Source organism: Pantherophis guttatus, chromosome 1 (assembly GCF_059756535.1).
Source record: "Pantherophis guttatus breed Tessera chromosome 1, ASM5975653v1, whole genome shotgun sequence".
NCBI lineage: Eukaryota > Metazoa > Chordata > Lepidosauria > Squamata > Colubridae > Pantherophis > Pantherophis guttatus.
Window position 1 is genome coordinate 303813816 of NC_142063.1, and position 26426 is coordinate 303840241.

General features: G+C 35.1%; 1 protein-coding gene across 11 annotated transcripts in view; it reads left to right on the plus strand.

Annotated features, from left to right (window-relative positions):
• PPM1B (protein phosphatase, Mg2+/Mn2+ dependent 1B) overlaps positions 1-20867 on the plus strand; it is an 82473-nt gene extending 61606 nt beyond the window's left edge. For 6 of the 11 annotated variants that reach the window (XM_087883237.1, XM_034427669.3, XM_087883235.1 and 3 more), the window contains 3 exons: positions 7409-7520; positions 11603-11660; positions 19013-20867. In XM_087883237.1, the coding sequence (XP_087739363.1) occupies positions 7409-7520; positions 11603-11660; positions 19013-19042 (200 nt within the window). In that variant the 3' untranslated portion in view covers positions 19043-20867. Of the gene's footprint in view, positions 1-7408; positions 7521-11602; positions 11661-17425; positions 18422-19012 lie in introns of those variants that run through there. The other 5 variants (XM_034427667.3, XM_034427666.3, XM_087883232.1 and 2 more) reach the window with 1 other exon arrangement.
• The last annotated feature ends 5559 nt before the right edge of the window (positions 20868-26426 follow it).

A 26426-nucleotide genomic window follows, 5' to 3' on the forward strand; every position in this document is an offset into this window, starting at 1 on the left:
GTTAAATGAGAGAGCACAGAACAGCATCCCGCATAATGGGCTGTATGCTAGACCTCTCCTTCTTTATTATCGCTGATTGGAACCAACCTTGAAGGAAGGAGATGAATCAACACAGTACTGTTATCCACCTCAACCCCAAAGCCAATCTAGAGAGATACCATAATCCTTATTGAAAGCTGCCGAGAAGTCAAGAACAGGAAGAAGGGATGTACCACACCTTCCTTGTTCTTGGTAGACATCCTCCAATAGTGCAGTCAGTACTGTCATGGTCCTATACTAGGCCTGAATCCCGACTGTAAGGGGTTCATAAAATCCACCATTAATGCTTATGGTGCCTGGTAGCTGCGTTTCAACAAGAGTTACTCTTTGTCTACTTGAAATAATACTGTGATCTGAGAACACATTCCCTCACTTCTGGTGAAGTTACATATAAGAAACTCACTTCTTCCACATATGCCCCAGCCACTTCTATCAATAATCAAGTTCTGCTTCCTCTACTTAATTGCGGTGGCATAAATCTTTTGAGGCATCCCAGAATTCATGCCACAGTTTAGAGAGCTCTGATGTGGATGAGGAGAATGGAGGTGGCATGAGCCCCACCCTTGGGAAAGTTCAGACTTATTTAGAGGGCTGCATGTGTTCTTTGCCACAATTTTGATCACTTTAATATAGATGAAGGCAGGGGTTTGGGGATCATAGCTTCTTCTGAACAGATCATTGTATTCAGTATATAAATGTCAGGATGGGAACAGAAACATAGTCTGTTATACTTATAGAAACTTCTTTGTGCTATTGATGTACAAAGAGAGCAAAAAGTGTTCATACCAGCAGAGATTGGTACAAGACAAGACAGATTCCTGTAGAATTCAATCACAATTTGGTGTTTGATATATTTTATGGCATTTCTAGGCGTCCTCTCACTCAACAGACTCTGGTGTTATATTGCAGCTCTTTGTTTTCATTCTATATTGCATTTCACTTACTTTAATTCATGCTCATTGTAAAGCTTTTCTTAAGCTTAGTCTGTTCTTTTCTATTTTTCTGTCTTATGCCATCTCATTTTTTTAGATTACGGGAAGCTTGTTATCATCTCAGTTCTTTTTGTGTACCTTCATCTCACTTGACTAATTTCTAGTATAATATTTCTTCTTTCATGGGCAAGAAGATTAATGCTACAGAGCTCTCTTTGATCTTCCCCGTAGTATGGGGTATTTGAGACTTAAACAAGCTCATATCTAACGTAGTGTCCTTCAGGAGTGTTGGACTACAACCATCTACTACTGGCAGTAGTAGTTCGAGATGGTAAGTGTTATAGTACAGTATACTTGAGGACATGAAAGGGAAAGCCTACCATAAATACTGTTCTCCGTATGGATTGATCTTTCACGTATACCCTACTAGGGAGATAGTGTGCCTGTTTAAGTGTTCATGAATTTCACTTAATCATAACTACTACTTATATGTAATTTATATTAGCAATTTAACTTGTATAGTAGTTTTAATTTAAAATGAGGAATGCTGTGGAAAGAAATCATTAACTACTGCTCAGCTTTGGATATAATTACAGTATTTGTTTTTAATCTAGTGTTAACCACTCAGATTTGTGACTGCAAGTTGGGTGAGCATACAAATTGATTACAATAAATATAAATAAATAAGAAAAATGCATTTGCTGAAATGACCTTATTCATGCAACTTTTCTGTTCCTGTGAGATGAGTCATTTTTTCTAATATTACTTGCATACAGAGCTTCTAAGTAAATTATCTGTTGTTCAGATCATTTTTTGCATTGGAAAACTATTTACAAATAGGATACAAAATATCACTTATTTTATTATAGCTGTAGATTTCCATACAAAACCAATATATTTTCAGGTATTCTCAACTTTGGAAAGAATGAAACTCCACAGTGACCCATTTAATATATGCCACGTATATCAGCTGCCTGTTTTCACTATAAATTCTTTACTTAGCAGGTTTATTGAAGTCATGATTATTATAAAACAATTGTAGGCTTGATTTATGTGACATGGTACACTAACTGGCTAAATTTGACAGTGGAGCTGGTTATATTACTCACTTATATATTATGTTCATAAACTTAGTTAAAAAGAATATAAACAGAACTAAGTGAGATTTCACTTTCTGTAATTATCATTTTCTGTATCTTGTGTATTAAGAAATTGAAACCTCGGTAACATGCTCAAGATTATTGGTATGAAAGTCCTATGCATTTAAACCATTATAACAAAGAAGCATATATTTTATCTAGCAAGCCTGGAGGCTGATTTTCCCCCCCAATTTAGTGGCAGTGGGGAACTATTGTTTTCTGATACTAATCTATTTAAGACGAGATTTATTATTTGAAGGGTTTTGCCAAGGATAAACTCCTGTTCTTCTATTCTGATCATGGCACCTGAGTTTTTTGTAGCCTGTAGTTCTTTAAAATCCATGCAAGGGGGCATATTGTAGAGCACAACTCACAAGTAACCCTCTGAATACTAAATAATTGAACGTAATGTTGGAGTTTATTAGGCAGTCATAGGCGTAACGTTGGTCTTTGACTGGCATATCAAAGATTGCTCTTCAAAGTGGAGTTCTGGCTATGATAACAGTTAAATTTATTTTACTTTAAATTAAATATTATTGACTTTAATTATAATAAGATTATTGCAGGTGTATTTAATAAATACCTTTCTGTTATATTAAGTATTGCAGATGCAACAACTATCAATAGAGACCGAGTGAGCAATTGGCCAGTTTTAAGTTTCTGGGTGTTAGCATAAAAGAGGACCTGACCTGGGACACTCACATTGCAGCACTGGTCAAAAGGGCCCAGCAGAGATTATACTACCTGAGACTTCTCAGGAAACAACAACTGAATGAAAAACTGCTGGTGACCTTCTACTGCTGCACCATAGAGAGTATTTTAACTTACTGCACCTGCAGTAAGTGGTTTGCCAGTTGCAAAGTGGCAGATAGGACAGCACTCCAGAGGGTTAACGTCATTGCCCAGAGGATCATTGGTTGCCCTCTCCCATCTTTAGAAGAGCTTTATAGCTCCCACTGCCTTAAGAAAGTTCAAAAAATCTTGACTTGTGCAGAAATGGACAAGCTGACACTAGAACTCAAAAACAAGAACGAAACAGAATACTATAAAATTTGGAATAAAGTGTACCAATGGTACACTTTATTAGAAAAAGAAGAGAAAAGGAGTTGGAACAAAAAAGAATTAGAGTTTGTAAAATGGATACTGGATAATATTTAGACAAATATGTAAATGAGGACAAGGGATATGTATATAAGAACAAAATAGTGTATTTTAATAGTAATTATATTTGTTGTTATGTTAAAAATATGTATGGATATGACAAGACTGGTATGGTCACACTGTCCAATGTTTTTAATGTTTGTTTAATAAAAATAAAAAAAAAGAAAGTACATGTATAAAATGTTTTATAAGTGGCATCTCCCACCTGCCAGATTGGCAAAGATGTTTCCAAATACTTCCCCGCTATGTTGGAAATGTAAACATAAAAAAGGAACTTATTATCACATGTGGTAGTCCTGCCAGAGGCCAAAACAATTTTGGCAAACAATTAAAATACAAATAGAAGAAATTATAAATCAACAAATAAAAATGAGGCCAGAAACTTTCTTACTGCGAATAATTACCGGGCCATATGAAAAAGAAATAAAATATTTAATTATTCACATATTGACAGCAGCCCGAATAGTTTTCGCCCAAAACTGGAAAAACAATGACAAACAGATTATTACTTAGTCTGGGAGAAAAGGTATAAATGGAGGAGAAAGGGGATAAAGAAAAAAAAGGGCACAAAAGAAAACTAAACAATGGTTAAATTAGGTGGAGAAATATGGAAACAAATTGAAAGATATAAATTGTGGAAAGGAAACTAGGTACCTGTTTATGTTAAATGTAAATAAAATATTTAGATTAAGAAAAAATACATATATGATATACTAGGAATATATGTATAAGAGATAGATTAAGATAAGAAAGAGAAAATGTATAAATATAGATTACTGATGCGAAGATGTTGAAAAGAAGAAGATGTAAATATCTATTGTTGTTTTTTGTTTGTAGGTTTGTTTGTTTGTATTAAAAAAATATTCAATAAAAATTATTTTTTTAAAAAAGAAAGAAAGTTCAAAACATTCTTAAATATCCATCTCATCCTGGGCACCCTTTTTTTGAACTATTACCATCTGGCAGATGGTATAGGATAATAAAAACAAGGACAAATAGGCTGAAAAACAGCCTCTATCCCAGGGCAGTAACCATATTGAATTCTACTGTATAGTGCAATATTAATGCAATATCAGGGGTTTTCAATTCAATTGTATAGAATGTGAAGGATGTGTGTTTGTGTTTTATTTTTATAATGTACACTGAAGATGGCATTTAATTTTGTTGTATGAGGTGCAATGACAAATTAAACTAAACTAAACTAGAGGCACTCTGGAGACGCTACAGGATTTGGGGAGCTGGAACCTGTGAATTTGTATATTATACTAGTGAACTTCCTAGAGAAACCACTTTCATAACTCCCCAGTGCCAGTTTAGATGGATCTATTCCAGTTGGGCTCAGAACAATGAACTGTTTAAAGATTTCACAAGATTTAAATGTTGCACATGCTGTGTTTAAAATCAGCAGTTTTTGTCTCAGGAAATTAACAGAGCCTGTAACATTAATTTAAAAAGATTGCTTAGGTATTTCAATACCTATCATTTGACCCTTTGGGTTTTTTTAAAATCTTGGAATAAACTAGTAATTTTAAGAGCTAGGGTGTTCAAAATATACACAGAATTATATGCAGTAACTAATAAAAAGGCCAAATTCTATATGCAATTTCATTAATAAAGTTAAACCAAGTATTCAACAAAATAAGTTACCCATCTTTTTTTCAAACTATGTGTGCTGCTTTTGATTTTTTTCCCCACAGGAATTGCCCAAGTCATTCAATGTCCTGTACGTTGGATGAACTGTAACAACTTTAAGTGACTTATACTTGACAAGAAATGAGAGTTAGAATATTGAAGGAATATTTATTTCAAGAATAGAAGAATATAAAGAAAACTGAAGAGAATACAGAAGAACACAAGTCTTATTTTCCCTTTCTCCTTTCTTTCATTTTCACATTTCTTCTGATTCTAATAAATATCCAAACTCTGCCCTTTGACAAAGTCTGTGGTTTTCTTAATTACGCAGCCTGAAATTTGATTAACTGGAATAGCACCTTGCCATTTTACATCAGCTATAAAGCATTAGAAATTAAATTATGGAGTAGTTATCTAAACCTTTTTATGAAACAAAATAATAATCGAAAATGTATTTTCATTAGTAAGTTTGCAAAGTCAATTTCTGAATATCAGAACTTACGAATTTTTGTACAATTGGATAATCACTTAACCAGATGAAAGAACAAAGAAAATATTCCTTTATTTTTGCACTGAAACAAAATACTTGTTTTCAAGAACAAGCAAAAATATTGACTACATTTCTTTTGGTTCTCAATCTGATCCATGTTTAACTTAAGTTTTATATACTTTTCGTGATATAAAGCTCTTTGTTTACTTGGTTTTTAAATTGGGGGGTGAGAATGACAGAGTGATTTAAAAAAACAACATTGACTTTTGTCTTAAAAAGTTACTTTTTGTTAAAGTAGCTTCTTCCGGTTATCCTTGTTTCCAGGCTTTTTAAGGTTCATATAGTTGAGATGGATTGGCAATGGGATGTCATGTTACATTTAGAAAGACTATAGAAGATTTTTGGTACGACATGCAATCGAAAAGATCTTCAAAACATATATACAAGAAAAAAAAACAGAAAACTTGAGAAACAATTTCTTTCTGTTTAATATTCTTCCAACCTCTGGCCATCTAACCAAGTTATAAGTAAGATTAGATTATTTTAAACTAGTTTGTGCAAGGGTAATAGAGTAAGATACTCTTTGGGAAGGTAGAAAGGAATTATGGAAATATAAACGAGAATTGTACAAGTATATTTCTGTTAATATAACTTGACTTTGTCCTTGTCCTTCAGTTCTCTGTTCTACTCTGGAGGAGAGCTCTCCTGAACATATACCCTAAAATTTGCGGGCTTATAGATGGGGAGAGAGTTCTGAGGGTCTCATTTGGTCAGTGGAAATTGCTGGGAGAAGAAACTCATTATCTGAAAGATTGTAAATTGTGAAGCAGCATTTTTATGTGAACTGCATTTTTGTTTTAGATAAAGGAAATTCGGTAGATCAAAAATCCAGGCATGTTAGATTTGCAAAAAAAAAAAAAAAAGTACTTAGCCCTGAAGATGTAAGATAAGGCATCTGTTACAGGCTACTGATAGAAGCAAAAACTAGAACTCAGAAATTTAAAGATTGTGTATTTGAAAACGATTAATTCCATATAGTTTTATTTAGGATCATAGATTGTTTGGAGCAGCAACTTGAATCCTGGATAGTTGAAGTAAGCTCTGCTGAATAGAAGGATTTACTTCTGAGTAATTGTGTATGGATATTAGTCCAATAGTAGTTTTTGGTTTAGAAACTAATTAATAAGTTAAATTGAAATAATCAAAACAGCATCTGAGTTATACATTTTATTTTTCAAAAACAAAACTCTATGGTACATTAAACATTTTTTTCATATATTTTATATTTTACATATATTTTATTGCATGAAAGAGATCATGATTCCATTGTAATCAAATGTATTTCATCGTAATTGAATTTTGGTGAAGCATAAGATTTGAGAAAATCCTGACATTCATTTGAGGTAATTCAGATTGTGGAAACGGGCCTTCTTCAGTCATGAAAAATTATATGGGCTTTTTTTCCTCCTAATGTAAACCATGAAATAGTAATATTTATATTAAAAGAGGAAAGCGGGATTAGTCCATGGTAGCAAAAAACAGGACTCTGATAAGAACTTTTCTGTCTAACCAATTTTCATTAAAAGGCTTAAGGTTTTTAATACCCTTCCTGGGTATTAGCAGAAGTTTAGCAGTCATTTTATTCTTTTTTTTATTTTGAATTTCTCTGGGATAAATTCATGACTTTATTAAACGTATCAGGAGTTGTTTCCTAGTAGTAAAACAAATACAATTACTGTTTCCCTTTAGCGATAATATGTTGCAGTCATCTTGTGATCTCGATAGTTAGGTTCAAAATCAACATTAAAGAGACTGATACTGACATTTAAAAGCTGTCTGTTGTTTTGCTTTTATTTTTTTAAATGAAATCTATATACATTTTGAACCATTGTAAATGTATATCTTCAGTATGTCTGTCCTGAATTGTGTTTATGCTGGATATTTTCACGATCAAATGTGCAGTTTTCTGGATATGCTGCTTGTTTTTAATAATTTAAGAACTTTCTTTTAACTAGAAATTATGGAGAAGTCGGGTGAAGAAGGAATGCCTGACCTTGCTCAAGTTATGCGCATTTTGTCTGCAGAGAATATCCCAAATTTGCCACCAGGAGGTGGTCTAGCTGGCAAGTAAGTAAAAATACACAAAATTCTTTGACTATATAGAACAGAAATAAATTTGTGGGGTTTTTTTTGCAGGTATGTATATTTATTGTCTTCAAATATTAGTATGATCATATAACTTTCTGTAGATTTAAATGTATTCTTTCATGCCTCAGTTTACAATTAACAACTACTTTTCTCTGATCTTTTCTCCAAGACCAACATCACTTTTTATTAGTTCTGCAGCTCAGTGAAATAGTCTGCTAACCCTACCCAGAGACCTTCAGGATAGATCTGGTCATTCAGTAGAAATAGCTGTAAATCTAGGAATTGCATTTCAGAATGACAGTTGTGTAACTACATTACTGAATGTTCTCCCTGTGTTTTTGCATGTAGCATAATATATGACAAGAGCTGTTAACTTTATATAAAATTTTGCTATCTGGACCTGTTTAGTCTTAACTGTTTTTTCTGTTTTTTCATTCTAAAATGCTTCAGGCTAGATAATTCTGTGAATTTGCTCTAGATGTAATGCTATCTTAATGATAATTTGTTCAGTGATTGTTCAAAGTTTCAGCAGCATCGAAGGAATGGCACTTAATGCCCCGTCCCCAAAGTTATGACATTATAGTGCCCTGCAGTTGCATGATAAAAATTTGGGTGCTTGGCAGCCCACCTGCTTACAAATTCTCCCACCCACCTGTGTCCCTCTCTCTCGCTGCCCTTTTGGTTGCCCCACACAACAGCACTTGGTGGCAGCAGCATAGGGGCTGATGAAGAGGTCCAAGGACTTCTGTCTCAGCCAAACCACCCCCCCCCCGGCCCCTATTACAGCTCCAGCCCCGCTGCCACTGAGGAGTGCCACCACAAACCATACACCATAGTCAGCCACAACTGCACCATAGTACAAAGTGCCAGCCTGCTCTGGTAGACACAGCTGACCATCACCATCTTCCTCCTGCTGCTGTTGCACACCCAACCTGGCCTTATGCGAGGCAGCTGCTGGATGCACCAGGCCTTCTTCCTGAGGCTGGTTGTGCCATTCTCCAAAATAATATATAATTTCTCCAAGTAGTGCATGCCGTTCTCATGATGTTTCAGAAGTTTTCTGAGGCCTTCTGAAACAGCACGAGCAGGCCATATCCATCCTCCTCCGAATTGCATGCCTTGTCTTTTGATGCTTTGGAAGATCTCAGAAGCTTTCCAAAGGATTAGGAGAACAATGTATGCTATGCGGAGAATGGTCCAAGTGGCCTCTGGAAGAAGGCCTGCAAAAGTCAGCAGCTGGCTGGCATAGGGCTAGTCCGGGTGCAGCTTCTCAGTAGTGGGATGAAGATGACAAAAATCAGCTGGGCATGGCAGAGCCTGCAGATTGCAGGGTGGTGGGAGTGGCTTGTGCTTTGTGCTGGGATGGCTGGCCAGAATGTGTGCTTGAGGTAGCACTCAGTGGTGGGTAACCATCTTTCTGTTTCAGCCCCAGAGCTGCCACCGCCAGGGAAGAATATCACTATACAGGATGACCAAAAGGGGAGAGATGGGGCGGGGGGGAGATAGGCAGGTTGGGGAGACTTGAAGAGGAAAGCAGTACCTTACTTTATTGAGGCTTAGGACTAGGAGAAACCAAGCTGGAATGGCTTGGATCAGGGTGTATCGTCTCCTAACGACCAACGGCATTCAGTTAATAGCAAAATTGCTAAGCAATGCAATCATATGATGTCATGCTTTATGATCACATTACTTAGTAACAGAAATTCTGGTCCCGATTATTGGCATAACTGGAGGACTACCTGCATTTCAATGTATTTTCATGGCGTACTTAAGACTTGAAATTTGGAGAATAAAAATATAGGAAAACACTGAAATATGATAATAAATCGTTAAGATTTAATTACAAAATGATATACATGCTTTAGTAATAATGTTTGACTCTGGACAGAATGGCTTGTGAATAATTTGTTTAATTTTTGCGGGGGTTTTTTGTTTGTTCACTGTTCATGTATGTACAGCTTGAATTTTTATTCAGTTGATTTGGCCAGTCTCAACTTTTTGAATGTATTAAAATATAATCTCAACAGGATTTTTTCCATTAATTGTTATTTTTACGCAAGTAGATACAAAATATTTTAGGGTTTTTTTTTTTGTTTTTTTTTTGTAATTAATGAAATGCATACTCTAAAAAAGCAATGGCCTGAGTAAATTACCTTTATTTTGGGTGGAGTAGATGCAGTTCAGTACCATAGAGTTCTGCATTGTCTCAATTTTCTAGCAAAATTTGGTAGGATCCACTTTAGTAGACAAAAAACTTCGATGTAAATGGTCTTTTTCTGACTTAATACAAAACCTTTGCACAAGAATTGAAATCCAAGGTATTTTTCATTTGGCCAAGATGCTTGCCAGAATAACATATTGCACATTTTTCCAGCAATACTTATAGAGAAATTCAATAACTAATGCTTCTGCCAAAATATCTCATTCATTTTTATTTCTTTAGTTTCCATAAACTATATAAACAGCTGGCTATTTTCAGAATGTTTTTGCCTTGGTCATATCAGATGTGAAGATTAACACACAAGAGTGCATAATATCTATATACTGTATGTAATATCCTGCAGAGTATTACTCTATGTAATATGCTGCGGGAGCTGCATTGACTGCCGATTTGCTTCCAGGTGCAATTCAAGGTGCTGGTTGTCACCTTTAAAGCCCTTCATGGTTTGTGACCAGGTTATCTGAGGGACCGTCTCTTGCCGTCACATCCACCCGACCCATCAGAGCGGGTCCCATCCCTGAGGGGATGGGACCTGGTGGGACCCAGAAGAAGGGCCTTTTCCGTGGTGGCTCCCTCTCTCTGAAACATCATTCCCCCAGAGATTAAAACGGCCCCACTCTAATACTATTCTGGAAGGTGCTGAAGACCTGGTTCTGCCAGCGGACCTGGGGAACCTAGAGTGGGATGGAGCCCATTAAATGGCTTGTGTGATCTCTTGTTGCCGGGGTGGGGGTGGTTTTATTATACTATATTAATTTATTTGATTCTCTTTATTAGTTTTATTGTTTTAAATATGGTTTTATACTCTATAAGCCGCCTTGAGTCGCCATGGGCGAATAGGCAGCAATATAAATAAATTAATTAAATAATAAATAAATAGTCATTTAAGCATTAAAATGAGTAAATATGTACATCTCCAGATTACCATCTACCGTACCATTTAAAGATATCTCTTATTATGCCCACATAACACCTCTACTCCGCAAGCTGCACTGACTCTCAGTAGGCTTCTTGGTGCAATTCAATGTGCTGATTATCCTCTATAAAACCCTACACAGCTTTGGTACAGGAATGGATTATTTATGGGGCTGTCTGCTGTCATTTTTCCCCACACATAAGAATGTGGCAGCATGGAAGCTTCCGGCCTAATATGGCTTCCAAAGCTGACAGTTTGCCCATCCCATAAGTTCTTACAAAGAAGGCACACTCCAGATTCCTTCATTGAAAAAATATCATTGCGTGGGACCCAGGAAGTTTGTCTTCTCTGATGACCTCTGCCATTTGGAGTGATCCTCCTCAGGACATATAATTGCCCCCAACCCTCCAGACTTCTAGGAAGGTGGGTAAAGTCCTGGTGATTCCTCCAGGCTTTGGGGTCAGGTTGAGCAGAGTCACAGTGGTGAGTTGTTGAAGTTTTCAATTCTATTTATCATTGTTTTCTGAGTTTAATGCATTATTTCATTTTTATGTGTGATGCTTCTTTGTCTATTGTGTGCTGCCTGGAGTCTCATAGTTTAAGTAGCCTAAGTAAAATAAAATAAAGTACCAAGATCTGTAAAAGAATATTCTACTTACTGCTGTGGTAACCAAGATATTTTTGGGAATCCTGCAAGGAGGGGCATGCTTGCAATAACACTCCTGCTGTTGCTCTTCATCATCTGATACCATAGGACCTATTTTCCAGTATGCTGCTCCTCCAATCCATTGGCTGGGTTCCTTCTCATGTTGCTGGGGAAACTGAGTGTAGATTTTTTTCTCTTCTCTCCACTTGTTTGTTAAGAAAATATTTGTTTTATGCAAACTATTCACAATGTAACTTTAAAATGTTGTCTTTGTTTAGGAGAAATATTATTGAAGCTGTTTATAACAGGCTGAACCCACACAGAGAGAATGAGGGGGTAAGTACGTCATCTTTGATTGCCAGCTTTCCCTGATGCAGTTAAACTGTAATATATCATTACGTGGAACGGTTTATATTTGGGTTTACAAGTACTCAAGATCATTATGCTAATGAAATTCCTAAAAGGTAAAAGTTGACCCTAAATGATTTGTACTACAGATATTTTAATATAAATGGTTGCGGCTTCATTCAAACCACAAGACAGCCATATAACATTACTTTAGGACTTTATTTCATTTTTGCAATGTATTTGTGATACAGGAACATATAATATAACCCTAATGTTAAGGGCTACTTTGCCAAATCAGTATTTAATCTTCTTTGTCTTCATGCTAGATACTGATTTATTTTTTTCAGTGATAGAGATAGACAGACAGGCAGACAGGATTATTATTGAGGCCACATTTATTAAACTGAAATCCTGGTTTCTGTTTGGGAATAATAAGGGAGAGAATGCACACAAGGTTTGATACTGTGCTTGATCTATAAACATTAAGTAGGTCATTCAGTCTTGGATGATCTGTTTATTTTTCAAACTCTAGTTAGGTTTTGTTTTCAATAGCCTATGCTAAATAGAACCAATTATATCTATTATGACTTTAAATTCATAATAATCATTCTGAATGTTCTGGATAGTATAGCTACAGCCCCATCTTTAGTGAGATACAAATTATATGCTCTACCGTTTGCCAAACACTGTCAAATTATCTGAAGCAAAGGGAGAGGTTTACATTAAAATTATAGCATCAGTATGGATCTAGCAGAAACCTTCTGGGTTCTGTTGTAGTTTATAGTGCCTTGCAGTATCACAGACCTTTAATCTTGAGATTCTGTATAATTTGTTCTGAACACTTGAATTTCTTGCTTCAGGTTTGGGCCAAGTCAGCCTCCATTCATAATTCCTTTCAAAGTTCAGCAAGCTCCCTTTATATTGTTCAGTCCTTTAATGTTTAAAATTTCCAACTGATAGGGAGTTTTGTTTTGAGCTATTTGATGTTTAAAGCTTCAGCAAAATAGTCTGAACCCAAAGACTTAGAGTATTATGCATGTATGTGTGATTTTGGTTGCTACCGTCAGCCTTTTCTGTAGACACTGTTTTCCAGCATTGAGAACTTTCTGGTGTGTGGATTTCCAGTGACCAGAATTCCCAGCTAGTGCCATCATTATTGAGAAGTTTGGAAATTGAAGACTACATGCTTAGAAGTTGCCAGAATCAGAGATACTGCTAAATATTTCACTCTGCTAAATCCTTCTAATAAGTTCAGCTAAATATTATATATAGATTTGAAATCATTTAATAAGTAGATTACTGAAGTGGTGAAACAGCATAGTGAAATATATCTTTTTTAAAGGCTTGTAAAAAGCTATTAGACTGAACAGCTTAATTAAAATGAGTCATGCGTAGAGGAGTTTTGTTGTTGAACTCAGCAAAATTGAAATGTAAATGCCTTTTAATATTCAATCAGTCATGTTTTATATAAGTGAAACAACTTCCTAAGAGAATGTGTTTAGGATACCTACTTTCATGTTGAAACGTGCAGAGACTTTTCTTTCTTCTCTGTGCATCAGAATAAATGGTAGGTTCACACATCACAATAACCTATAATAGAAGTTATTTAGCTATTTAGTATACCATATAAAGCCAACTTCGCATTATATGAGCCAAGCCAGTTGTGGCTTGATCTACACACTGAAGATGGCATTTAATTTCGTTGTACAAGGTGCAATGACAATAAAGTAAACTAACTAACTAACTAACTAACTAACTAACTAACTAAGATTAAATAAACCAATCTAGTATAATGTGTAAATCAAAACTATATATCTGATATATCTGATTCATATATTTGATACTTGAAATGCATACACACACACACATATATATATACATACAGGCACACACACGTGTATGCATTTTTATATCAGAAATATTCACCAACAGTTATGTTCTCAGTACTGACATGAACATAGCAGAAATGTAGGAAATAGCCTACATTAGTAAATCTAGTACAGATTTTGTCTATATTAGAGCACTGACTCTCCAAGGTTCTAGGTAGACTGTTTTTTGTTAGAGGTGCTTAAAATTAAATCTAAAATTTGTTTTCTCCCTAAATTTAAAAATCAGCAATCGATTTCTTTCTTGTAATTTAACTTCTCATTTATATAATATATGATAATATTTTGAACTCATTTGGTAGCTTCTGAATCTGCTTTTATGTGTTGTCACACAGTAGTGGTTGGGAGAAAGGCCTTTTGAGTTTTCCTCTGTTCTGTTTCTTGTAAATTGCCACAGGTGAAGAAGTAGTGCAGGTTTTCCCAATGAAAATTGGGAAGAACTGCAGGTTTCTCAGGCTTTTAAAGGCTTTAAAATTTAGCTTGTTGTGTGGATTTAACCCACACTTAAATAATGTAGTGTATTTCCCTATCTAAAATTGAATTCTTAAGCATTAAAAGTTTTGCCTTTGTTGCTAAATTGACCTACAGTTTACTTGTCCCATTTATTTTTATAATCTATCATAGTTTGCAAAATATAATATCAGTGCAGAATGAAGATTAGTATCAATCCATAAAGCAAGCATTTATAAATACTTCTATATTGCTAAATATTTCCCCATAACATTTAATATATTTTTACTAATAATACCAAGTCAAGTGCTCAAATTGTGTTCTATGGTACTCATATCTTAGGAATCTTGTTTTTGTTAGCTTGTTTCTATAGCTTGTTATATATCAGTATTATGCAACTTTGTGAAATTTTGCAGCTTACATTACAGACAAGTGTTACAATACAAAACATCATACTAGATGTAAAATTCATATCTTGAAGAACACCCTGGGTCCTGGCAATTGTATGGTAATTGTGGTGTCAGTATTGCATGTAAGAAGAAAACAGGTCCACTTCAGTTTTAGTTCAGTTTTAATGAAAGAAGATTGGCCTTCTATTTTTAGTTGGTTTACATACCATGTTTTTGCAGTTTATTTCATTTTTTTTCTAACATGGAGCATAGGCTCTATCTTTATACCAAATCTGGTAATTGTATAGCAGCAGTCATTCAAATTTTACATAAAAGTATCTTTCCTAATATTACACGGATTCAATATTATCAATTGAAACAGACCTTATATGCAGTTTTCCTAATGCTGCTTAGAGTCAGTATCAAGTGGACATTTTGAAATAAATATTAAAAATATTGATACAGACATGCATGTGTTGTAAAACAATAACCTAGACAACAGAAAGGAAAATAGTAGAAATAAGATCAATTTTACCACTGCATGGTGGCAGTAAAAGAGATAACAGTAAAAGTCCTTATGCATTGAAAATAAAAATAATAATAACATCCTAGATATGCCTTTCTAGGGAGGACTTTTCAGTTGGAAACCACCACTGAGAAAACCCTTACCTTGTCACTCATGGTACTCTTTGATCACAGAGCTGTGATCTTTCTTCTGGTGGTCTTGGGTATCCTAGGCAAAAGTAGCATAAGCTCATTTGCTGTCTGCAATTATACATTTATATTTTAATGTTCCATATTTCAAAATTTACTGGTAATTCAATACTGGGTGCTTTTGAAGTTTGGTATTAATGGCATTATTTAGAACCAGGATGTGAAATGATGCAGTTGTCATGCTGGAGAAGGTTGGCTGCTCCAGATAAGTACTGTAAATAAGAGGATTGTGTAGGCAAGAACTGCAAACTTTCTTTTCAGTTTTTCTTCTAATCTTTTCCTAATCAATACCTGTCAGATATAGCAATAGCACTTAGACTTATATACGACTTCACAGTGCTTTACAGCCCTCTCTAAGCGGTTTAGAATCGGAATATTGCCCCCAACAATCTGGGTCCTCATTTTACTGAGGAAGGATGGAAGACTGAGTCAACCTTGAGCCAGATGAGATTTGAACTGCCAAATTGCAGTCAGCAGAAGTAGCCTGCAGTACTGCATTCTAAACACTCTGCCACCAAGCAGTATTTCATTGAGCTTGGTAGAAACTCTAGGAATGTCAAATTCCCAGCCTGTGGCCCAGATGCATCACATGCTGACAACGCCCACACCTGGTTTAGTGAAGGGGGAAAGTCTCGATACATCACGTGACACTGCCGTGATGACGTGAGTTTGACATTCCTGCTCTAGGATGAGGCTGGGTAGCAGGACGTTCTGAATTCCTTAGCTTTTTTTTTTTTTTTTTTTTTGCTTTTAAAATAGTTCTTGTTCTTTCTACATGATTTATACTTCCATTTATGATACTTCCATCTTTATATAATAAAAACTACTGATAACAGTGTCTTGCTTGGTTAGAATCTGAGTATACCTTAAGTAAAGATGACAGAATGAATTTCAAGGGGAAAAATCATTTATATCCCCATACCTAAACTGTCACCAGTTTCTCAGGACTGGACAAATTTGAAGAACATAGTTTAAAAGGAGGATATAGTAATACAGAAACAAAGTTTATCCTTTTCATATAATTCAGTTGGGATTTCTTTTATTTAAAGTTTCTGATAAGATAATTTGCTGTCTGCTCTATGTATTAACACATATTCTTGATAATCTGCAAAAGGATCTTAGATTAGCACAAAGTATACATCGATATGCTCTTTTGCATACAACTATTATGTCTTTGGAAAGTCCACAAGTAGGACATGAAGTCAGCAGTCCTTTCTAACTATTTCTCCCACCTCCCCTAATATCTGATGTATAAACACATAATGCTTTTGAGCCTTTGATCTGAATAATAAGTTGTCTAGACCAGTGGGTCTCAACCTGTGGTCTGCAGACCCGGTGGGGGGGGGCACAATGTCATCACATAGGAAACTGTGAAGACTTAAAGAAATGTTATAATTTAAATCTTGAGTTAAGTGCTGGTAGTCGGTAGCCATAAAAGATATTTAAATGGGGTCTGTGGTGAACAAAAGCTTAAGAACCATTGGACTAGACTCTTTGAAAAGCTATCTTAGATTATATTAGCATACCACATGATATTACTCTATATTTTATGTGTTGTGTGAAGACTTGGGGGGGGGGTTGGAGGGGAGGTTGACCCTAAATTATCTGTACCTATGTGTATTGGACAAAGCTGAGTTAACATTTGAGAAAAAACTCATACCTTAAAAGCATATAGAATCAAGCATGGAACTACTTAGGATTTTTCTTTTATATTTGCTCTAGAATTTGTTTGGAGATCAGCCCATTAGCTCATGCTTGGAGTATGAGTGCTTAGAATATACTTAGAAAGTAGTACATAATATTCTAATCAGTATATGTGGCAGCAAACTTTCCATTGGCAGTTTTAAGACGATTGACGAAAACTTAAAAGGTAAAGTAAAGGTAAAAAGTAACATGCATTTTAGTTAAGCTGTTCACAACCTGTTGAATATACTGCTATGTCTTAAAACATAATATATAACTTACATATTATAAGTATTTATATAGTACTTACCGGTATATATAGAACAATAAAAGTAGGAGTTATACAATGTCTTTACTTTGAACATCTAAATTATAAATTATGTCCAGTCATCTAAGTTTCATAGCTATTGGTGAACTTAATATGAACATACCTTTCCATACTTTTGTTATTTTATTAACTTCTTTAAAATCCTAACTCAAATAACTTTTTGCCAAAGGGGACTAAGATTGCTTGAAAGGTGGCTTACTAGAAACCAGCACTTACCATTTTTAATAGTTTGTCAAATGTATTAAAGATTTTAGAAATATCCTAGTTCAACTACTGATTCTGGGGTATTCAATCTTAAATAAGGACCATGGCAAAGCTGCAGAAGTTGCAACACAGGGAAAATTGACAGAAGCTCTCAGGCAAGTGAGAATTACTCATAGGGGAAACTACCGCCACCTTCTGGAAGATGTGCTCATTAGTTACAGGCTAGCTAAAATTCAGGGAGAAGAAAGTTCTGCTGAATCAGCTACAACCTCAACTTCAGATGCATCAAATAATCAAGAGACAGACTCTAAAGCAAAATGTGAGCACCAGCGTGCTGAAACTCAGAGCCCCAATGAAGATTCAGAAATGAGTGATGAATAATATGATGAAATGATACGATGCCTTCATTTTCCTCACAGTTGCTGATTGTTTAGTTCTTATAATGTCTTGCTTTCTCCATATTTGTTACGTCTCAGTAAGTTAGATCTTTAAATTTTTATATGTACTGGCTACATGCATAAGAGGCATTCTGCATATGTAGGGGGTTCTTTCTGGGAACTTTAGCTATTATAAAATGTAGTTTTAACAGCACTGTCACTGCTTGCCTTCTGCCTACATGGAAAAGAGCACAGCATCTGTGTTCTTAGATTTGATGAATTTAAATATCAGTAGTATTGGATTAGAGTTTGATATCTAAAAGGAATGTCACCTTGGCCATTGTGCTGGGGGGGGGAACCTAACTTAAAATTTTGGAGAAGCCTAAAATTGCCATCTGAATCCATCATTTATAGTTTGTTGAATTATAATTTACTTTCCATGATTGACAATGATGTAGATATTGCACGTTTGTATTTGAATTCTAGATAATTCATGTCAAAGACACATTTGTCTGTTTAAGTTAAGGCATGTTAATTTTAGCCATTTAAGTTGTCCTGTGTTTTGCTAGCCTATAGTATGGACATTATAATTGTACCCAGTTTTTTAAATGTATCCAGGATGCACTTAATAGCACTATGTATCTAATGCCTAAAATGTACTGACAATTAGTGTTTATTAGAGTTATTGTTTACAATCAAATAAAAATATGTGGAATAATCTGAATGTATATTGACTTTCTTTAAGTAATCATGGTGCTTTAATAACCTTTATTGCTATTCTGTCCTAATATAGTAAATTCTATAAATAGAAACAATAAACAATTCCCCCCCACACACACACAAATTTAGTGAATACTTTCTGCCTTAGGTTTTTTCTTATTTCCCTATATTATGTATACAAACTGAAAAATATAGAAATGATAATAACTACCAAAATGTGAATTTATTTTTTAATTAACTTTATGAATATAATCCTACCTTCATTGCCATTTTTAAAATGTTCATTTAAAATTTCACTCCTCTTTCTGCAGTTTATTTTAACTAGCAAGCTAGCAGAAAACACAGGCAAACTTGAGTGGTCATAAGGATTACAGAGGTTAGGGTTTTTTTTCCTGACAATATATTTTTTTGATCCTGCCACTGAAATTACACGGCTGGGAGAGTGGAACAATAATGATTGGGTCTCTGAAGATGGAGGTTTCTTGATCATCTGTGCATGCTTTCTCTATGTAATAACTCAGAATAATATGGATATTATTTTTTTTAAGGTCTATATAGCACTAACAGTTTTCCTCTTCTTTTCCTGTAGGGTGCTGGAGATCTAGAAGATCCGTGGTAGCCTTACAGATCTACTAAAAATGCTTTTGAATCTGAAAAAAGGGGGAAAAACTTTTAATCAGTTTTCTTCAATACAAGGGAAAAATTCTGGTGGATTTCCAACATTTTGTGAAATGGGCAGAAAGAAATTATTAGGATTTTCCATCATTTGTTCATATTTGTGTTTTCTGATATTGCCACTCTTAGCATTGCCTATACTACAGTATTTTTACCAGCCTTGGGCATATTGGCTACATCAATATGGAGCCAGAGCCCTAAAAACCAAGGAATAATGCTTGGAGCACTTCACTAAATGTACATAAAGTACCATGGGATTGTAGTTGTACCCTGAAGACACTATGTTTAACAAAACTTACAATACGTGCACACGTGAGTGCAAATAATTGTAACAAGACACTTATTTCACCTTACCAAGATGGAAATCTTTTACAGCTCTGGGCTTTGGAAGTCATTCAGTTGGGCAATATGCTATAGGATGTATTTTTTTTTTTAATTTTTCCAGTTTTACCTGTATTACCAGACTGTTAGGATTTCCCTACAGTGTCCAAATTGTGATATGTTGCCTATTGCTTGCTTGAGACAAAGTGTATTTGGCAATAATATAAGGAGATTTTAGGCATCTAAACAAATACAAATTTTACGCATGTGTATAACACATCTTTAAACTCTTGCTACATCTTTTTAAACCAAACAACTTAATTTATGGTTAGTTGTAATTTGCTTTGACATCTCACTCATTGCTGCGAGTTTTTTTAAATGCTGAATATTTGCCTTTATTATAATGTAAATTGTGATTTTGTTCTAAATGTGGTTTTCTATAGTTTTTTTTCCTTTGATTTCTATCAGCTTAAAAGAGAGGTCTTGTGTAATATGGGTATAATTTTTAATTGTTTGCATTATTTACAAAGTTCAAATTATCACTTTGAGATTACTATAAATACAGCTAAAATTATCTATTTTAAATCTAAGAAAATATTAGAGATATTTTCATGGGTTCAGTGACCTTTCATTTTATAAGCAATGGGCATGGTACAGAGTGGCCGTCATGTAAGGTACTTGAAGATTCTTAGTTTAATTCTATTTTTGCAATAACCTTATTTTTTTTCTTAATTCTTTTGAGTTGTGCATGTATTGAGTCAAGTTAAATGCTGAAAGTGGAGAAGAGTATTTATCTAAAAAAATAAATAAAAGCTATTGGGGAGGGGAAATAATGAATGTATCCATCTGTACATGACTTACATGCTGTGGATGCCTTGTAAACATTTTCCTATTTGTTTAAACTGTGTTTCAAACGAGGATGTAATTGTCCTTGTGTGTAGTTTAAGCTAATGACAGTCATCAACTGGTTTTGTGTGAAATAAAATTCATGGTATTTTTCTGTAACCTTCCTCCCCCTCCCCTTACCTACACTTGAGTGTAAGTTCCTTGTACACTCTTATAACCTGGTGCCTCTGGCCAGATTTCCCAAACATTTGGTCATGTTTTTATTTTGTTTTATTTTAAAGTTTTTTGGCAGTGGGATGGTCTAGAAAGGATTATTGCCACAATATATTTTATTTATTCATTAGATTTTAGCCTCGTAAGTTAAACGGTGTTTTAAATGATGATGTTAACAGGTATTTGTCCCTATTGTTTTTTTGTTTCATTTTCCTTTGGGGGTTGTTAAAAGCTAGGGAACGAAGAATGCAACATGGTTTATTGTTCAGACTGTCTACTCTGGTCTAATCCTGTACTGATAGTACCTTCCCAGTATGATATTGTGATGTTTCATACAATACAGTGAACATAACCAACTTGTTATCTTCAATAAAGGATTGCTAAAATGGTGAGAGGCCCTATTTTGTGGAAAAATAAAGACAAAATTATTCAGTTCTGTAATAGGAAATTCCATATTGTATGTGTATTGTGATCATGATCTATAAGAAGTAATGAACTTGGGCCTTTATTGCAATGCTTGGGTTCAAATAGCAATCATGAATCAGTAATATACAGGTTGCTAAACAAGATCAGTAACATGCAAATAGATGTAGTGCATAAATTAAGATCTGTACATTTCATTGGATCCAAAACAGTTCAACAGAATTGAATATGGATTGAATGTTCAGAAGATAACAGGGCTTTATAACACATTGACGGAATAACTCAAATTCGTACTAATTACAGTTGTACTGAACAGTTTTCAAAAATGTGATATTCAAATTATTGAGTTAACCATATTTCTAACAATAATAAGAGTTTCTAATAGTGAAAAAATAAACAGAGAACTAAATTATCACTATTTCAGTGCATTACCCTTAGAAGAAGTATGGTTGACCAGATACTATTAACTGAGCTAGATCCATTTTCATTTGCATCAACATGCAGTTGAAGATTTTTTATTGCATGTCAAAACTAGTCTTTATACCTAATGAATATCATAGACACCAGAGTTTACACTGCCATATCTAAGATTGTAAACTTGTTCCTTTTCCAGTTAAAATTTTCCAAAGTATAGAGCAGTGATGGCGAACCTTTTTGGCACCAAGTGCCCAAACCAGGACACGTGCATGTATGCTCATGTGCCAGAGCGCCGGAAACCCAAAGAAAATCTGGTCTTCGGGTTTCCAGCACTCCGGTGTGCGCGAAGACCAGCACACATGCTGGAAATCAGAAGAGCAGCTGGTGATGGCGCACATGCCCACAGAGGGCGCTCTATGCGTGCCATAGGTTCACCATCGGGTATAGAATAATAATAAATGTGCTTTAAGTATTCATGCCAGAATGAGAATTCTAGATTACTAGTCACAAGATTCCTATACTGAAGGAGATATGATCATATTTATCAGTTTCCCCTCTCCTTGGGTCCGCTCCCATTTTTGAGGGGTCAGGCAATACTTCACAATATAAAGGGAGATAATGCCAAGAGCTGAAAGAAGAAGTGGGAATTGGGAACCTTCCCTCTCTCCAGTAGGAATTATTTTTGCTAAATCTAGTCATTTCCATGAGTGGAAAGAGCCTGTCCATTCACTAAAGAAATGCTACAGTTCCAAACCAGTAGATATGGATGGGTGGTGCCATTGTAGAAGAGTTAATCTATTCACTAAGATGTCCTACTTCAAATAGTCATTCTATTGTAAGCTTTATTGCCAGAATCTTGTAGGTCAAGTCAATGAGGAAATGTGTAAAAATGCAGCGAAAACTGTTTAATAAAGCAGTTACTATAACAATAATTTGAAGCTGTCTGCAATTTAATATAGGAATTAAACGTGTCAAATATATTTATAATAGACTCATACTTATTGTCCTGAAACTCCATATGGCAACACTGTTTAAATTAATAGATACTTTGCTATTTCATGTAAAGTACTGACTTACTTGAAATATACCCTGCAAGAGGCTTTGACTCAAGTTTGATGCATTTAGATGAGTAAAACTGGGCTTTGTTTTACATCAGTAGTCCCAGCTAATCTGTCTTTAGAACAAAGTTCTGCCAGCCATAGTGGCATGTGTGTTACTGGTAGACTATTGAAAGTTGATCCTAGGCTACATTTTAGCTTACTTCCAAATTAAGCCTTTCTACTTAATGCCTGTTAATACCACTGCCAGTTGAATTGGTTTTAAGCTATTAGTAACATGCTGCAGAGACTGCAGGGACTAATGAGTCCCATCAATAGGAATCAATGTAACAAAATAACTTGATTATATAGTCTGCTGTTCTACGTATTTTATTTAAAAGTTAACAAAAAATCCTCAGAAAATTAAATTTAGTTTTTATGCTAATTAAAGGTGTAATTGCTTGATGAACTTGCAAGCTGTGCAAACCCACTTAGAAATTCAGATGATCTATGCAGAAAAGATGTGCAGCATCTCATGGTGTAAGATTGGTGGGTTTGTTCCTTCAATACCAGTGTAAGTAGTTTCTTTTCATTTACATTAATAAAAACCACAAAGATTTTTGTGACGAACTGTTGGCTATTTGCTTGATCGCCAAATACAACAACTTTCAAGTGGTTTAGATTTCAAATAGCCATCATTTAGTACTGGATAAAGTGAAAGATTTGCCATTTTAGCTGTTAGGTTCTGGCTTACCTCTCACATGATTTGTTTTAGGTTTTGATATTGATGGAAAAAACAAACCTGATCAGATCAATAAATATTTGGGTTTTTTAATTTTAAAATTGCCATATAACTTTTATAATGAAGTCTTGTAAGAAAGATCATAGGAGGAGATTGAAGCTAGATCAAGTTTATATTCAACCAAGTTAACACAATAAGATTTTGTATGGATTCTAAATAGATGAGATGGGAATCTGTAAATGGCAGATTTATGTAAGATTTTGACTGAATAGGACTCGTTTTGGCATTGTAAAGAACTTAATCTGTTACCAACATTACTCTGGCACTATAGCTTCCTCATGTTTTACAGCTGCTTTCTTGTGCTCTTTATGGTCTGTAAATATCACTTTAACATCTAGTCCAGCTTTCTCCAAGCAATCAACTTTTGGATGTGTTTGATTACAATTCCTTTCCCCTCAGCCAAAGCAACCATTATGATATTGTGAATTTAGTCCAAAATATTCAGGCAATTCCAATTGGGGAAGACTGATCTTTTAAAGATCCTGTTTACATAGAAAACCATGTAACCTCCATTTGATGAAGCTGTAACATTCTATGATGCCTGGGGTGTCTGTAAATGTGTGAATCTGGTGCATGTCAATCTGTTCATAAGTATAAACATACTGTTTGTATCATAATTGTTCTTGTTTTTTATTTGTGGTGTTGAATTTACACTGGGAGTATTTTAACAAATCAATTCTAAAAATAGAACAGAATACTCATTCCATTTAATGTTATATTTGAATTGTGCATATGGTATGTACTGTCAAAGGAACAGAAGCGCCGATATTTCTTTTAATATTGTTGTTAGTGGCATAGATTCCCAAATGCATGAATCCCAAATGCCTGCTAAAACGTATGGCAAACTAGTGGCTCTGAAAAATAACATGATTTGTTTTTCTGTTCCTTGCATGTAATATAAATGATAATACTTTCACATGCTTATTGCTGGAAACCATTATTTCTTCCTTTATCAATTCACAAAAAGTCCATGAAAATGATTACTAAATTAATGAAGTTAGCTTATCAGAGCACAGATAATTAGGCAGTTGCAAACAAAGATGCTTTTAACTAACTCATATTCTGAGCAGCTGAAATGACTAGAGACTTTGCAAACACTTAACTAAAACGGCAGCTCATCAGAAGCTCATTCATATCCATGTAGCTATACTCAAAGGTTATTCCAAGTACTTGGTCTAATTGTCAGGATTGAAAGTGAGAGTCATTTGCACACATAACACAAACTTCAAAAAAAAAAAGGACAAGAGTTGTTAGATGTACAATGGCAAAGGACTTCTTGTCTCATTATTCCCAAAGATCAGAAGAATGGTTAGTCTCCAGCCATGTAGCTGGAGGGCCTTGTTTTACATGGTTTTTTATCACACTGGGTAGAACCTAATGTTTCTGAATGGAGTTAGCAAACCCCGATCTGTGGAGCTTTTGATTTGCTTTTATTCTTAAATGTTAATCTGTGCTTTAAGCTGCTATTATATTGAACACCCAAGAGGTAAGAGATTCTCACCTGTTGTGTGATGTGTCTATTTTACCTATACAACTTCAGCTGGTCACTTCAAAAACTTCAACTCTGTTTTCTCAATAAATAAAGATAAAACAATGAAATGCTTGTAAAACAGAAAACAACTGGGCATTCAATTAGATATGCTGAATTTAATTCCTCTTCTGGGACAATATGTGGAGATATCAATTTGGAGAAAATTGCTCTCTTGGATTTGGTGAACATCTGGTAGCAGAGCTCTGCAATGAAATGAACAACCCTCTTGGTCTGAGGCCAAATTGGTGCTAAGGTGGAAAAAAGTTCTACTGAGGGGGTGGCAAAACCTTGAGGCAGCCAAGCTCAGCCTGAGGTGGCTTCAAGAAAACTTCCATCAGAAGAAGTTTTAAAGTGTGGAAATAATCCAAGTCCAAATCAACAAAAGCAGAGAAAAAGCATTCTGCTGTAGCTGTTTGAGTTACAAGGGGCTCGGCTAAGGTGGAAAAAACTGGTTGAGAAGTGACAATCTGTTTACTAGGAAAATTCTTAATAGGAATAGTAACCAAACCTATGGTGTCTAACTACAGTTAGATTTTTCCAATTCAGTATTAAAGAATATTCCCTAAATAGCCACCGGTTCCCTACTATAAATAGAGGTCATCTTTAAGGGCAGCCACAGTTTATTTTGATGACAGTCATTCAACTGTGTGGAAGAATTATTTATTATACATGCATCCCCCATGTGTCTCAATAGAATGGTGCTTAAAGTGGTTTGCTTGTTCAGTTTTTGATTTTTTATAGGCACCATTTCTAACAACCCAGGATGACTTTCAAAGAATAAGGCACAAAAAACTCACTACAATAAGCCACTCCATTCACCAAAACTGAAAAACAAATAATAAAAAGTATGACATTGCATTGGAAGATGTTTCAAAGAGGAAACTCATAAATTTAATAAGGTAAAGAAATCATGCAACTTCTGGACTTCTTTCCAGTTCTACTACTAGCAATAGCCAGATGACTTTGTGCCCTGGGAAGCCCAGGTTGGGCTGTGTATGTGTTGCTCATGAGTCACGTGATGGGCTGCCCAGCTCCTTCTGGGGGATATTTTTCTTCAAAGTCCCTGGCTCTGACCCATGTTCAAACCTACCTTGAAGCATTGCCTTCTGTTAACAATTGGCCCTGTTCTTCAGGTTATCTAGAACTGGCCTCTTCAAGTTATCTAGAAAAGTCCCAGCTCTCTTCAGACAAGTTCTGTTTTTGTTTATTGGGAAGAAGAAAAAGTGTTAAATGTTAATTCATCACAGGAATTAACCATACATTTTATGTTGCTCTTATTTCTTCCACCATTCTATAATTTTATTTCTGGAAACCTGGACATAACAAGGTTAACAGAGTTGGAAGGGATCTTGTAGGTCATCTAGTCCAACCCCCCAGCCAAGCAGGAGACCCTACACCATTTCTGACAAATGGCAGTCCAATCTTTTCTTGAAAGTCTCAAGTGATGAAGCTCCCACAACTTCCAAAGACAAACTCTTCCATTGATTGATTGTTCTCACTGTCAGAAAGTTCCTCCTTATTTCCAAGTTGAATCTCTCCATGATCAGTTTCCATCCATTATTCCTTGTCTGGCCCTCAGGTCCTTTGGAAAATAGGTTGACCCCCTCCTCCCTGTGGCAGCCCCTCAAATACTGGAACGCTGCTATCATGTCTCCCCTGGTCCTCTTCACTAGACTAGCCATGCCTAGTTCCATAACACAACACCAAGTCTGTTAACACTTTACATTTTAGCTGCAGT